This window comes from Chenopodium quinoa, unplaced genomic scaffold, assembly GCF_001683475.1.
Source record: "Chenopodium quinoa cultivar QQ74 unplaced genomic scaffold, ASM168347v1, whole genome shotgun sequence".
In the NCBI taxonomy this organism is placed as follows: Eukaryota; Viridiplantae; Streptophyta; class Magnoliopsida; order Caryophyllales; family Amaranthaceae; genus Chenopodium; species Chenopodium quinoa.
In genome coordinates, this window is record NW_018744626.1 from 6,018,803 (window position 1) to 6,031,400 (window position 12,598).

At 35.1% G+C, this 12,598-nt stretch overlaps 2 protein-coding genes and 1 long non-coding RNA gene across 6 annotated transcripts; 2 read left to right on the forward strand and 1 right to left on the reverse strand.

The window, feature by feature from the left end:
• The first annotated feature begins 485 nt into the window (after nt 1-485).
• On the forward strand, nt 486-2,177 carry LOC110700821. The gene is made up of 2 exons (XR_002507283.1): nt 486-704; nt 1,942-2,177. It is a non-coding gene; the product is annotated as an uncharacterized LOC110700821 (long non-coding RNA).
• A 748-nt stretch (nt 2,178-2,925) lies between these two features.
• On the reverse strand, nt 2,926-8,627 carry LOC110700705 (phosphoserine phosphatase, chloroplastic-like). Of its 4 annotated transcripts, XM_021878294.1 has the most exons (9): nt 8,559-8,618; nt 7,370-7,429; nt 6,778-7,012; nt 6,001-6,133; nt 5,811-5,918; nt 4,952-5,045; nt 4,605-4,754; nt 4,471-4,524; nt 2,926-3,549 (listed from the first exon to the last, which is right to left on the reverse strand). In XM_021878294.1, the coding sequence occupies exons 3-9, from the start codon at nt 7,001-7,003 to the stop codon at nt 3,424-3,426; spliced, it is 891 nt and encodes a 296-aa protein (XP_021733986.1). In that variant the 5' UTR covers nt 7,004-7,012; nt 7,370-7,429; nt 8,559-8,618; the 3' UTR covers nt 2,926-3,423. The 4 variants fall into 4 exon arrangements, with proteins under 4 accessions (XP_021733986.1, XP_021733989.1, XP_021733988.1 ...); XM_021878297.1 differs by lacking the exon at nt 7,370-7,429 and having other exon boundaries at nt 8,559-8,627; XM_021878296.1 differs by lacking the exon at nt 8,559-8,618 and having other exon boundaries at nt 7,311-8,487.
• Nucleotides 8,628-9,182: 555 nt separating this feature from the next.
• LOC110700763 lies at nt 9,183-9,844 on the forward strand. Its single transcript, XM_021878362.1, has 2 exons — nt 9,183-9,194; nt 9,377-9,844. Exons 1-2 carry the CDS (start codon nt 9,183-9,185, stop codon nt 9,842-9,844), a joined length of 480 nt encoding a protein of 159 aa, XP_021734054.1.
• The last annotated feature ends 2,754 nt before the right edge of the window (nt 9,845-12,598 follow it).

Genomic DNA, 12,598 nt, shown 5'->3' on the forward strand with positions numbered 1-12,598 from the left:
ACGGTTTAAAAGTTCCTTAAAAAACTTGTTGGCGACTCTTTTGCTCTATTTTCTTCCCTTTTGGACGCCACCGTACTTTAGTGTATGATCACAGTGGGGTTCAAGCTAGTGGGATTTAAAGGCTTGAAATTATTCCCTACAGAGTATATTTAAGTTTATCTTTTATTTGAGATAAAAACTTTTCTTTGAAAACGATTAATTATATATTTTAATGATAAGAAAATGATGTTAAAATATAGTAGTAGCTTGCTATCTAAGTTCTATGTTTGTTCTTATTTTACTCTTAAAAGTGTAGTGTTTATATATATTCTAATATTATTTTGCACAAGGAATTGATGATTATGTACTTTGTACATTCAACTTCCTAAAAATGAGTTTTAATACCAAAGCAATTTGAGAGTTCTCTAAATTAAAGTTTTTGTAGTAATATTTTCTACATACTAATATGAATAGTAGTACTATCTATTTTTAAAGTAATGCTCATTTTACTCAAAATGAGGTACTACTTGTTTTGTTCTCTAAAAATAAGTTTATACTTTATTTTATCAAAGGTTTTGAATTAAGAAGTTATTAATGAGTATTTATTATTTTTGGGTATGATCGAATAAATCATGACGATGAGGAATTAATGACGGAGGTTGAGAGTTCGAATGATGATTATTGGAGAACAAGCTAAGTGAGATGATTAAGGATGATCGAATGAGGTAACCATTATGTCTAGCAATTGTGTTTAGTCTCGTATATGTAACTATTATGTTTAGCAACTGTGTCTAGTCCTGTATGTGTGACAATTATGTCTTGTAATCATGAATGCACTTGTGTAATCTTAAATGGCCTGTTACTACATCACATGTAAGCCTATATGATATGTTTGGCATGTTATGATTTAAAAGTGTATTATGTGCACATGACATGACATGATCTTTTATATCCTTGTATATATTCTTAATGACTTGCAATATGATAAACATGTTTATTAATGTATTTCAGTCTTCTGATTTATATGAATGATTTTATATATGTACAATGTTTTATTGATTTGTGGATCTCTCGAAAGTATGTTAATAATCTACGAATAAATTGTTAAAAGGTACACAACATGATAAATGAAAGTGAAAGCCCTAGTTTGTCTAGCAGTATATGTTATGTTTCGATCTTGCAATGCATGTACCCATGAGGCACTAGCCCAACTATGTCGAGCACCTACTCTATGTTATGGGCACCGGCCCATCGCGGAAGACGTTCCGCCATGTCATACTGTCCGGCGACTAGCATGTCCACCAAAAAAAGATTACGAATACATGAATTTTATTACGATGTACTGATATGTACGATAGTTCATAAAGATATCTTAACATCATACAAGGTGATAAGAATGCTATGAACGACATGTAATTCTAGTTATTTTATTAGTTTATAAATTATGTGTAAGTGAGCTGTTATGTTAAGCCCCTGTTAAATGTTTAACGATAATGATTATTTTATTCAATTAAGTGTTACGAATTAATGATTATGATATGTGTCAATGTGCTATGAATTTTTATAAGGTGTAAAGTTGTTCTGAAATGATTTAATATGATACGATAGATAAAACTTTTGTCGGCATTGGAAAGTAAACTGAACGTTGAAAATAGGCGAGTTACAGGTGGAGGAAAGTATGTTAATGAAAGGGGGAAACATTCCCACACGAATGAAAGTTATGTTATGTCCAAAACCTGAAATTACCTATGATCTTACGTAAAGGGAATGATCCTTGCCGACACAGCTTTTAAAAATAATGATGTTAGATTATTTCTGAACAACTATGTATGTATGATATATGCTCAAATGATTTTGAAAGAAAAACTGTTTTTACAGGCTAGAGTAATGTTACTGAGTTTTCAACTCATTTTTGGATTTTCCTGTGTTTTCTCTGTTTTCTATTTTTATGGATAATTACAGGGATAATGATGACAGAGCTGAAATTAATCAAAAGCAAAGGGATTAAAGGAATTTAGTTAGTTTAGGGATTATGGAACCAAGGCTTATGTATTATGGATCATCGAGAGCTGAGATAGATTGATTATTTTATTACAGTAAGGAAGACTGGAGTTGTATTTTTTTTATTGAATATTCTCATTAAGGAGTATATTTATTTGTGGGCCCATAACCCACAGGTGGCTATGAGATTATCTATATATAATTGATTCCGCTTAGTATGATGAGTAAAGAATGGTTTATCTATGGTTAATTAATTTCGCTGCGAATGACGAGTTATATACGGTTCGGTGACGCCGATTAAAAGTCGGGACGTTACAGTATACGTGTGTGTTACGGTAAAAAAAAATAGAGAAATTAATATTCCGATAAAATTATATAAGTATTGCATTTATTTTGCAAGTTTTCTAAAACGATAACATTGCGATTATTAAAGAATGAAGAAAATATGAAGTACATAGTCTTGCATTTTATTTAATTAAGTTTGGAGTATAGAGTAGTTAATTAGCAAATTATTGACTTTATTAGCGAAATGTTGAAATATGTCTTTCGTGGTTAGGTTTTTTTTAGATCAAATTAAAATCTATTAAAATTTGATTTCAGGTTTAATTATTAAAGATTTTACAACAAATTAATCATAGAATTTGTGAATACAAAATAAGAAAGCATTTGGAAGGTAAAATAAAATTGTATCATAGAAAGTCACAACTCCACAAGGAAAAGAACGGATCATAATATTTTGTGTTTTTAATGATTTTTCAATCAAACTAAATTCACAAAAAAACTAATTATCGATTTGAATTCCACACCTTTTTGTAAAATTTGATTCAGAAAAGTTAACCAGGATAATATTGGAAACAAATTTTTGAAATTTAAAAATTAAAAGATTTTTATTTTATTTTATTTTATTTTATTTTTTAGTATTGATAATATATGACGTAGCATGTAGAAAAAATTAAGACACATACAAACCTCTTTATTGGGTAAATCTGGGTAAATCTTTTGAGTAATCAAGAGTTAAAACTCCATTATTTTAGAATAGGATGATGTTACCCAGTAACAATAACTAGGCCTCCAATCGAGTCTCCTATCACAGGAAGCCTGACTCACAATGCCCGGGGGCTAAGGGGAGGGGGATTCATGACTGATTAGAATCGAACTTCGCACATCAAGGATGTTAGGTGACCTTTGAGCCACTGCACCAGAAGGTCTCTCTCAGGTTGTAAAGAAGTTATAGTTGTCGAGATGTTATACCGATCTTCAGTGGTGTACGCCTTTAAAGTAGGAGGGTTGTGGACGGTGTTGCAGCTGATGTGTTATGTTATATGTTGTGCATCTATCTAATATTTTGACTGAAATAAAACCTCTATACTTCCTCGCTCTCAAGAGGCACCGGAAGAGCAGGAAATGAAGAAAAAATGGTGATACTTTTTCTAGAAGGTTAAGCTAGTCCAGGGAATTGATAAGATCTTTAAAATTAAAATCTAGCCAGTCAGCTTTCGCAGCAACCGCCTCTCGAAGTTGAACTCCAGCAAAGCAGATGAACAAATCAGCACCCCCAGGTTGACGAGCCTACAGTTGCACAAAAACCCGAGTCATATTTATTTGACACAAAAAATATAAACCCTTACGAAAATACGCCACAAAAGACACACTACAGTATCAAATAGCCAGAAGCCATGCACACAATGTAGAAATCTTTTACTCTTTTAGCAAAACATAATCACTTTGCCATGATGCTGGTTGTCGAGATAAAGAAAAAACTGAACAACTGTAAACCTGTAACACTAGCTCACTCGCTCTCTCTCTCTCATATTACACATCCTCTTAACTTTTTCAGTCGAAGTTTGCAAATTTAAATTGGTATTGCATATGATCTTAAAGCATCTTAAAATAATGAAAACACTACGAACCTTGACACTCACACACACACACACACACACACAAAAAAAAAAAATCAAATATTCGCCTCAAAAACTAGAAAGGTCTAGGAAACATAATGTGAGACAGAATATTAGTTTTCTTAAAATTTACCTCCAATGGCCAGATTTTTTTTTTTGAGAAGCATGGGTTGTGGAAAGCAATGAAGCTTGGATCAGTAGGGCACAAAAGAAGGGCAACAATATTTTAAACTGGTATAGGAATCAAAACAAGAAGGGAAGTTCCCAAGCAAGGCTGGAACAATTTAACTCAAAGTGGCTGGGGTTTAGAAGTCAGAGCTAACCCAGACTGGTCTGAAGATAAGGGTTACTTGACACAAACTCCAATTCCACTTTTGAACCCAATAGTTTGATGAATTTTTAATCTGCAATTAATTAAACTATTGTCTGGAGATTTCCACTAACTAGCACCAACATTAGAACAGCTAAAAGCCATCTGAGATCATAAAATGCTCTAAAACATCCTGATCCTTTAGATCAACAAAAATCAGCAAGTAGACCTGAAATCTAAATCATAAGTAACGTAAAATAAAATGTTGAAATGAATGGTTACCTCAAGATCCGTAGCTCCATCACCAATCATGGCTAACGTGTTGTACCCACGAGCCTGAAATTCAAGATTAGTAATGGTCCATAAATATTACGTAGTACTTGTAAATCAATTATAAAAAGGGCAACTAAACAAACCTTCCGTATTTGTTGAACTGCTATGGGTTTTCCTCCACTCCTTGAAGTAGGCTCATTTTCATCGAACCCTAGAAACTCTCCGGAGTCTCCAAAAAGCATTTGATTGGCAAAAATGTTTTCGAGTGGAATTTCAAGGATCGATGCAACAGGCTTCAGGATGAGAAATTTGTAATGAATATTTGGAAGCCAAATTGGAAAAATATGACCAGAACTATTTAAGCTATCACAATTATATATTGAGTCAGCAGTGCTAATTAGTGATAAAGTTTCATCCATTATTCATTTTTGTAATCAGAGATGACAACTAACAAGGACACTAATAAGGTAGTGAATACTGGATAGCATACATTAATCATCTGCCGGAAGCCTCCTGAGACCAGATAAACATCAACGCCCTTAGCCTTAAGCTTCCTAACCAGCTCTGCTATGCCAGGAGATAGTCTGTATATCAATAAGGTTGACTGGTCAATGATATCTACAAAATTCATGAGCAAGATTCATAAACATGGAGTGCACAGTAAAGAACAATACCAGTAGATATATATATTAATAAGCTTCAAATATTAAATTCTAAAACAAGTAACCATAGTCTCCATTAAGTCAAGTTCTAGGCCAACAAAAACCATCAATAAAGATAAATATTTATGTTGCTAAATGCAAATAAAATAAATCAAAAAATAGGGGGAAAAAACCCAAAGAAGATGATTATATCCACAATGTCAATACATTTGTTCCAAAATTTTCAAGGCTAACAAAACGAAGAACAATAGTGAAAAGACAAAAGGAAAATAGTACTTTAATCCAATAAATGGGGTCCGTTATTTTTAAGCAGATCCTGAGATCCATAAACCACATGGCCTTTCAGCTTATCAGAGTTATGAAGTTATCAGGCTATGAATTTAGATACGCAGATCAAATAAAAGTGGCATGGGTAAGAAGAATTGTACAAACGACATGTTACTCTGTCTATCCTATATTCCTATGTACATTAGTGGCTATGTCCGTGTCAACTAGGTGACGCTGAGACATTGAGCACTAAATGTTCAAATCAAAAAGATGGATCAATATTCAATAAGATTTCAAGCCAAGCTAAGAGGATGTCATCTTGGAGTTCTTTGGCAAGTTACTATATAAAGCATTTGGACATCATAAGAGTTCAGTAATATTACTGAAATTAGTTCATCCACATATTTGTTATTTGCTTACCTTGGAGGCCTCTTCTCTAGGTAATCCTGGAGTTGGGAAAGGGTTGGGTTTATTAAAGATAGCCTAGCAGCTAGTGCCTCTTGAAAGGTAACTGATCCATTCATTGCTCTGCGGAAAGAAATTCAAAAACTTGTATCAGCATCTAATAGAAACCCACCAGGAACCTTCACTGTGTAAGCATAAACTCAACCTTGATGTCCACTCAGCAACTGCTTTTCCAGCTCCACAAAACTCAGCAAATTCATCAATACCTTCATCTTCGCACACGGTGCTATCAACATCAAAACAAACAGCATCTACATTTCTCCATAAGCCAAGTACTTCTGCAGAATTATGAAAAAAAAAATGTCACTCACAGCGATCATGAAGAAATCAAGTTGTAAGCTAATAAGAATAGTATGATGAGCAAAGTACAAGAACTGTAAAAGGCCTATTCTTATGCATCAAGTATAAACTGTACTAGCCTGCATGGAAATGTCCTAGACATCACCACAGGCATAGTGGTGTATATGACTCTTCAAATTGATGCTTCTTGATAGTTTTTCTTTTTAGACCAACTTGCAGATAAATCAATCTTCATGATTAAAAACAAACCCAGGTAAGCATAACAAAGAGAGCATATAATCCATCAGAAAACACATTTCACCTCTTTTAGGGAAAATAAAATGATTTTGGTTCCAACTAAAGATGATCCTCCTATTAAAGCCTTTATTTAGTCTGCAATACGAGTGTACTAGCCTAATAATTAAAAAAAAAAAAAGTAAAAAAAAAAAAAAAAAAAATCTACAGTTCACGTAACTCTTTCATTCAGTAAAAGGTTTTGTCTAGAAAAAAGAAAAAGCTTCAAATGGTTGTTGCCCAAAAATAACTGTTCAAAAGAGGACAAAGACAAGCTAAAAACACTATTCTTTTTCCAGCAACAGAAATAAGGACATAAGAGATTTTGATGTAACAGCTCATTGGAAACCTTTGGATGGTAGTGTGTTGTCAAACCGTTCAGTGGTTGAAGCTTCCACTGGCTGGATTGAAGCAGTAACTGAATTTGTCAATTTGGAGCTATTCATCATCCCAAATGCACTCCGATGTAGTTTTCCAATTAATCTCGGAGGAGAGGGAGTGAGTAAAGAGTGATTACACTGCTTTACATGACAAACAGGAACCTTCACAACATGCGCACTCAACAAGGCTTCCATCAAATTTATCTGTTAATGCAGAAGGCTTAATTTAGTTTTAAAGAATAGAGAAATTGTGCACAATGTGCATAAAATTTAAATAAATAAAGCAAGAAGGTACGTAATTTAAAATCACATACTTCAATTCACTAAAAATTAGCACACAATACTTCTATTCTTGAAGTCAAGATACCACAAAATCAACAAACACTATGTAAGAGAACCATAATCTGCTATAGTAAAAGAAACCCACTTCATAAATGATCAATTCATAGCAAAATAAAAAAAAACAAAACAGGGTGTATAACTTTAAAGAGGGGGGGGATACCTTTTTTTTTAATGGAAAAGGAAATATATTAAAATTAGAAATTATCCAACTTTACTCACACTCTTGTTTGAGTATATTCCCAACTTTACTGAAGAACGCCATACTTACAGCCTTCAAAACTAAATCAAAAGGGGAAAATGTTAGAAAAAAGAAAATTCTATATGCACCTTATGGCTTCTGTTCTACTAACAAAGTGATAGTGACTATAAATTGGAGTAAGGCTACTCGAATATTAAAGAACCCGAACTAAGAGGAAAAATTAGCACAACGCTACCACAATGAAGCTTCAATCACATTACATTCTATGCATGAAGTGTGAACAAAATATAAATCACATCACACATAATATTAAAAGTTTCTAATCAAGCAACAAGCTTTACCCATTAGACCAATAGTATTGCAAATTAAGCTACCTAACATACTGAACAATTGAGTGGATCCTACGAAAAATTAATTTCCCCAGATACGATACAGGCACTGTATAGCAGAGTTTAAAAAGGTAGCAAAAATCAAGCACCACACTTTACCCAACAGAGTGGCTGGTTTAGCTATCCAGCATTCAGAACCGTCGAGGCGCTGCAACGAAACTTTACCTTTCCAATATGCCAAACAAGCAATGTATACTGTAAGGTTAGGAAGATGGGATGAAAATCCCTTTTCCAATTCATCAATATATCGCAATGCTCTTAAACCCGAGATTTCCAGCCCAAATAATAACCAGAAAACTACTTTCAAGATGAATAAAACTTCCCACTTCAACAACATGGGCCAACTCCCAATACCCTGCCATAAAAATCCCAAACCCTAAACTACAAAGGGATCGAAACTGAACTAACCTGGTCCTTGTCAACCCAACAAAATTTATACAAAATAACCTAAATTCAAACATCAAATCGTGCAAAAAAATCCCATTCTAGTCAAATTAAACCCTAATTTCAGTAACCTAATTCCACCAATTTCCGCAACAACAATACATCACATTTGCTATACATTTACAGAACAAATCAAACACATCAAATAGTCAACTAATCAAACACAAAAATTAAAAAAGACAAATTTTTTGAAGCTTCAACAAAACCAAAACCGAAAAAACAAATTCATCGCAATCAAAACAAATAGCATCAATCAACAGAGAAACGAAGAACAATAATCAGATAAACACAAATAATCAACAATCAATTGCAAAAATAGACGATGAAATTGTAAAATCAACTCAAAATTTATGAGAGAGAAAGTAGAGAGAGAAACCTTGAAGTGTAGAGTAGTGCGATGAAGTGTTTGGACTCTACTAAACCCCCGACAGGGTACACATAGAGAAGGGTTTTTATTGGTTGGAACAGTTGGCCCACTTGGTCCCACTTCAATATTTTCGAAATTTTTACTTGTAAGTTTTGCAAATGAAAAATTTTGAATTTTATATTGAAAATTTTCACTTTTACTACCAGCAAAAGCACCAACTTTCAGATTTACTACCTGTTTTTAAAAAAAATTTAAATAACTACCACCATAATCCCCTAACTGTAGATATAACTACCAAATGGTAGCCCCGTTACTGTTGCTGTTAGGGGGTCCCACAGCAACGGCTAGTTCAAGCCTCCCCTTTAAAAATACTCTTCCTCTAATGTTGCTGCTCTGAATCTGTTCGTTGCTCAATCTTTCCCAGAAAAATTGGCCCTCAAAAATCACAATTTCAGTTAGATAATCATCGAGAGATATCAGCGAGGAAGTTAATTGGAATTTGGAGATTGAATTTGCGAAGAAACATAAAGGGCGAAAAAGGTATGGTCGCTGTTCAATTTTATGTAATTTGCTCAATTATTGTAATTTGATCCAAAATTAACACTGAGATTCGATAAATTGTTGTGTTTAATAATGTTTTGTGTGGTAAATTGAATTGAAACTTGTGCTAAGTTGTAGTGAATTGAACAACTGAAAATTTAGGGTTTGTTTGCGAAATTGTAATTGGGGTTTTTTGCTTGGGTGTGATAATTGGTAAATTGACAGGTTAGGGTTGGAATTAATGTGTTTGGTAATGTAAATGTTGATTAAATTTGCTTGATTTGTAGGACAGCATGTCTTTAATAAGTAGTTCACCTTCCAAATACAAGAAATGCAACTGTGGCATTCCCATGGCAAGGCTCACCTCTTGGACTAGGGAGAACCCTGGAAGAAAGTTTTTGGCATGCAAGTTTTATGATCCTAACACAGAAACTAGAGGTTGCAGGAGCTTTGAGTGGGTGGATGAAGATGGGAGTGATTGGAAAAAAGAAATGATTAATCAACTAATCTTGGACAAAAAACTGATGAAGGGTGAGATGAACTCAATGCGAAGAGAAATTGAAGACCTTACTGGCCAGAGAAGGTGCTTGTCGAGTGAGAACGACAATCTGAAGATCAAGTGCAAAGCTTTGAATGCTGACAGGAAGAAGTACTCAGGAGAAAGGCAACAGAACAGGGCTGGGTGTGGGACTATTGTTGTGGGTGTTGTGTTATGTTTTATGTTGATGTTTGTAGGTGCTATAGTGATGCTTTAAAAAGTCTAGAGTAGTAGTTGTAACAGTTATGTTTGTATGCTCAAATGAAGTGGGCATATTGAACTTGTAACAACTTCAATTATGAATGAAATAAACAAGTTTTATGAGACATCAAACACACTTGAGCAAGGTTCCAAGCATATTTTCATAGCATTGCAAAGTTAATTGTTTCATTGCATACAAAAACTAGATAATGTCAAGTAGTTAAGGTTTACAAACAGAGATTAGAAACTAAAAATCATAATTTAGTAAGGCAGAAGCTAATTGTTGTAGACCATGCATTGTACAAAATGATTCAACTAAACAAGTTAGGGTGCTTTATTTTTGCCCTTTTCTTGCTTCTTGGGGGGGACTGCTGTTGTTGTTGTAGATGCTTGGGACTGTTGTGTGCATGCAGTAGGCTGGGAGGAGCACATAGGTTGGTGTTGCTGCTGTTTTTCTTGTGGGAAGGACCTGTTGCCAATACTTCATGGCCCAGCTCCTTCAGCAGTCTGTGGAAAAAAAACAAGAGTAACACTTAGTAATGTTGACAGGTCACATTACTCAAAGCAATACACACACACACATTTACTTACATTTCTTGCAGCCCTTGCTGCCTTTTTTCTCCTTTGCTCTTGCAGCCAAGGGGTATTCTGGACAGGCTTGCCCCCTTTTTTGCCTCAGATGTTGATGTTGGTGCTGATGCTGGTGCTGATGCTGGGGCAGATGGTGGTGGTTGAGTGCTTGGTGCATTGCCACAAGTTTTGGCATAATGACCAAGTTGACCACAATTCTTGCATCTTTTCTGAGTCTTAGGGGCCTTAGGTTCTTTGCTTTGTCCTGCACCCTCTCCTTTTTGTCTCTTTTCTCCCTTTTCTCCCTTTTCCAGCTTCCTCTTCTTAGATTTAGGCCTCCCTGGCATAACACTAACTGGAGGGGGGAGTGGTTGTGGCATGTCAATTTTTTCCCAATACTTTGGCCCTGGCATAGGCTTAACATCATCTTGATAGGCTAGAATATATGTTTCCCTGCTGTAATATTCATCAACATAGTCATCTGGATCTGTCCTTTTGTCTAGAATACATGTAAAAGCATGTACACAAGGAATTCCAGTCAGCTGCTAGTGATAACAACTACATGTTTTTTTATGCAAGTCAACTACCACTTTATCCCCATTCAACTCAACCTCATAACTGTCCCCTCTGGACTGTTGGACAATGCAATACCTAGCAGCCTTTTCCATTCTCTCAAACACTTTTGCCACATATGGAGTGTTCTTCCCTTCCATTTTCTGAATTTTCTCTCATTTCTCACTATTCCTTTTCATCATATATTTCCTCATCCACTCCATTTGAGTGAGAATTGGCTTATCTCTAGCATCCTTTATCACACCATTAAAGATTTCACATACATTGTTCAAGATCATATTTGACTTGCTGAAATCTGAAAATGCATGCCTACTCCAATGTTGTGCTGGTATATTTGCCAAGTATTCATAGGCATCTTCAGACAAAAACTTTATGGACTCCATTGCTACCTCAAAATCAAACTACCATGACAAAAATGCAAATTAAAACACACACTTAAAAGCAGAATAGAAAACAAGCAAGAACAGAACAGCATGGTGTTGAACAATTAGCTATACAATTTGTAGCATACAACTTTTATGATCCTAAAACAACAACAACCACCAAGCATAAACAGCAACAAGTAATAAACCAACAAGCAGATTACTCAAAAGCTGAACTGGACAGAACAGACAGACAGAATCAAGTCAGGGATCAGAACCATTACCAGAGTGGTGGCTCTTGCTGCATTCCAGAAGAGTTCCTTGAATGTTGAGCCAGTAAACTAGAGCTTGAAATTAGCCCAGATGTGTCTCACATAGTATCTCTTCTCAGCCATTGGTACAAGTTGTTCAAAAGCCTCCATCAGACCCTTACAAACACAATACATGACACACACAAAAACAACATATCAGTTCACATTGGAATAAATGATAAAAATAGCTAAACAAAGAGGAAAAAAATAAAAAAATAAAAAAAATAAAAATTCAACAAAAAAACCAAGAAAGTACAAGAAATTTACCTTCTGCCTATCTGACATGAACACCAGACCCAACCCCTCATGGGCATTGGCCTGGATATGGCCCCTTCAAATGGCATCCATCCTAACCAATCAAAGGCCTACACCCTTTGTTAAAGCCACTTCTCAAAGCTGTCAGGCAGCAGTACATCCTCAAGAACAATGGTGGTTGGGGTCTATCAATTCCCTCAAGAACTATGTACACTTTACTCTCAGGATTGTATTTGAGCACTGCTTTGCCATAATCCCACACCCTAGCATACTGCTCTGAAGCAGACCCATAGATCATCAACTTAGCCCTAGCTCTTGCTAACCATGCTTTGCCATACCCAACTTCTACACCCAAATCACTCAACACCCTAGCTCTAAAACTCTTCATTTTCCAGTCTGGATTCACTCTCCACTCCTCAACATACTTTTCAGCCAAGAATTCAGCTGTCACACAAGTATTCATCTTTGTCCTCATACACCTATGCTTAAGTCTCAGTTCTTTTATTTGCCAAGCACAACGAACTACCATAGATCTTCCTAGCAGCCACCTTAAACTCACACTTTCTCACTTCATCACTGCATTTGCACAGTGGCAAATTACTCCTCTTAGAATTCCACTCACAATTACACCTCCTTCTACAAAAAGTTGTAATCCTTTTCCCACCATTGTGCAGGTAGTAGAACTCATACCTGTTTTCT

Bases quoted from the DNA above. Each gene is read 5' to 3' on its own strand.
- LOC110700705 (XM_021878297.1), bottom strand. From the start codon at position 7,003: ATGGAAGCCTTGTTGAGTGCGCATGTTGTGAAGGTTCCTGTTTGTCAT. The intron at 5,919-6,000 runs GTTGAGTTTATG...TTCTTTCCGCAG, and splicing joins GTTGCTGAGTGGACATCAAG to AGCAATGAATGGATCAGTTA. The intron at 4,525-4,604 runs GTTTGTTTAGTT...CTTGAATTTCAG, and splicing joins CAGTTCAACAAATACGGAAG to GCTCGTGGGTACAACACGTT.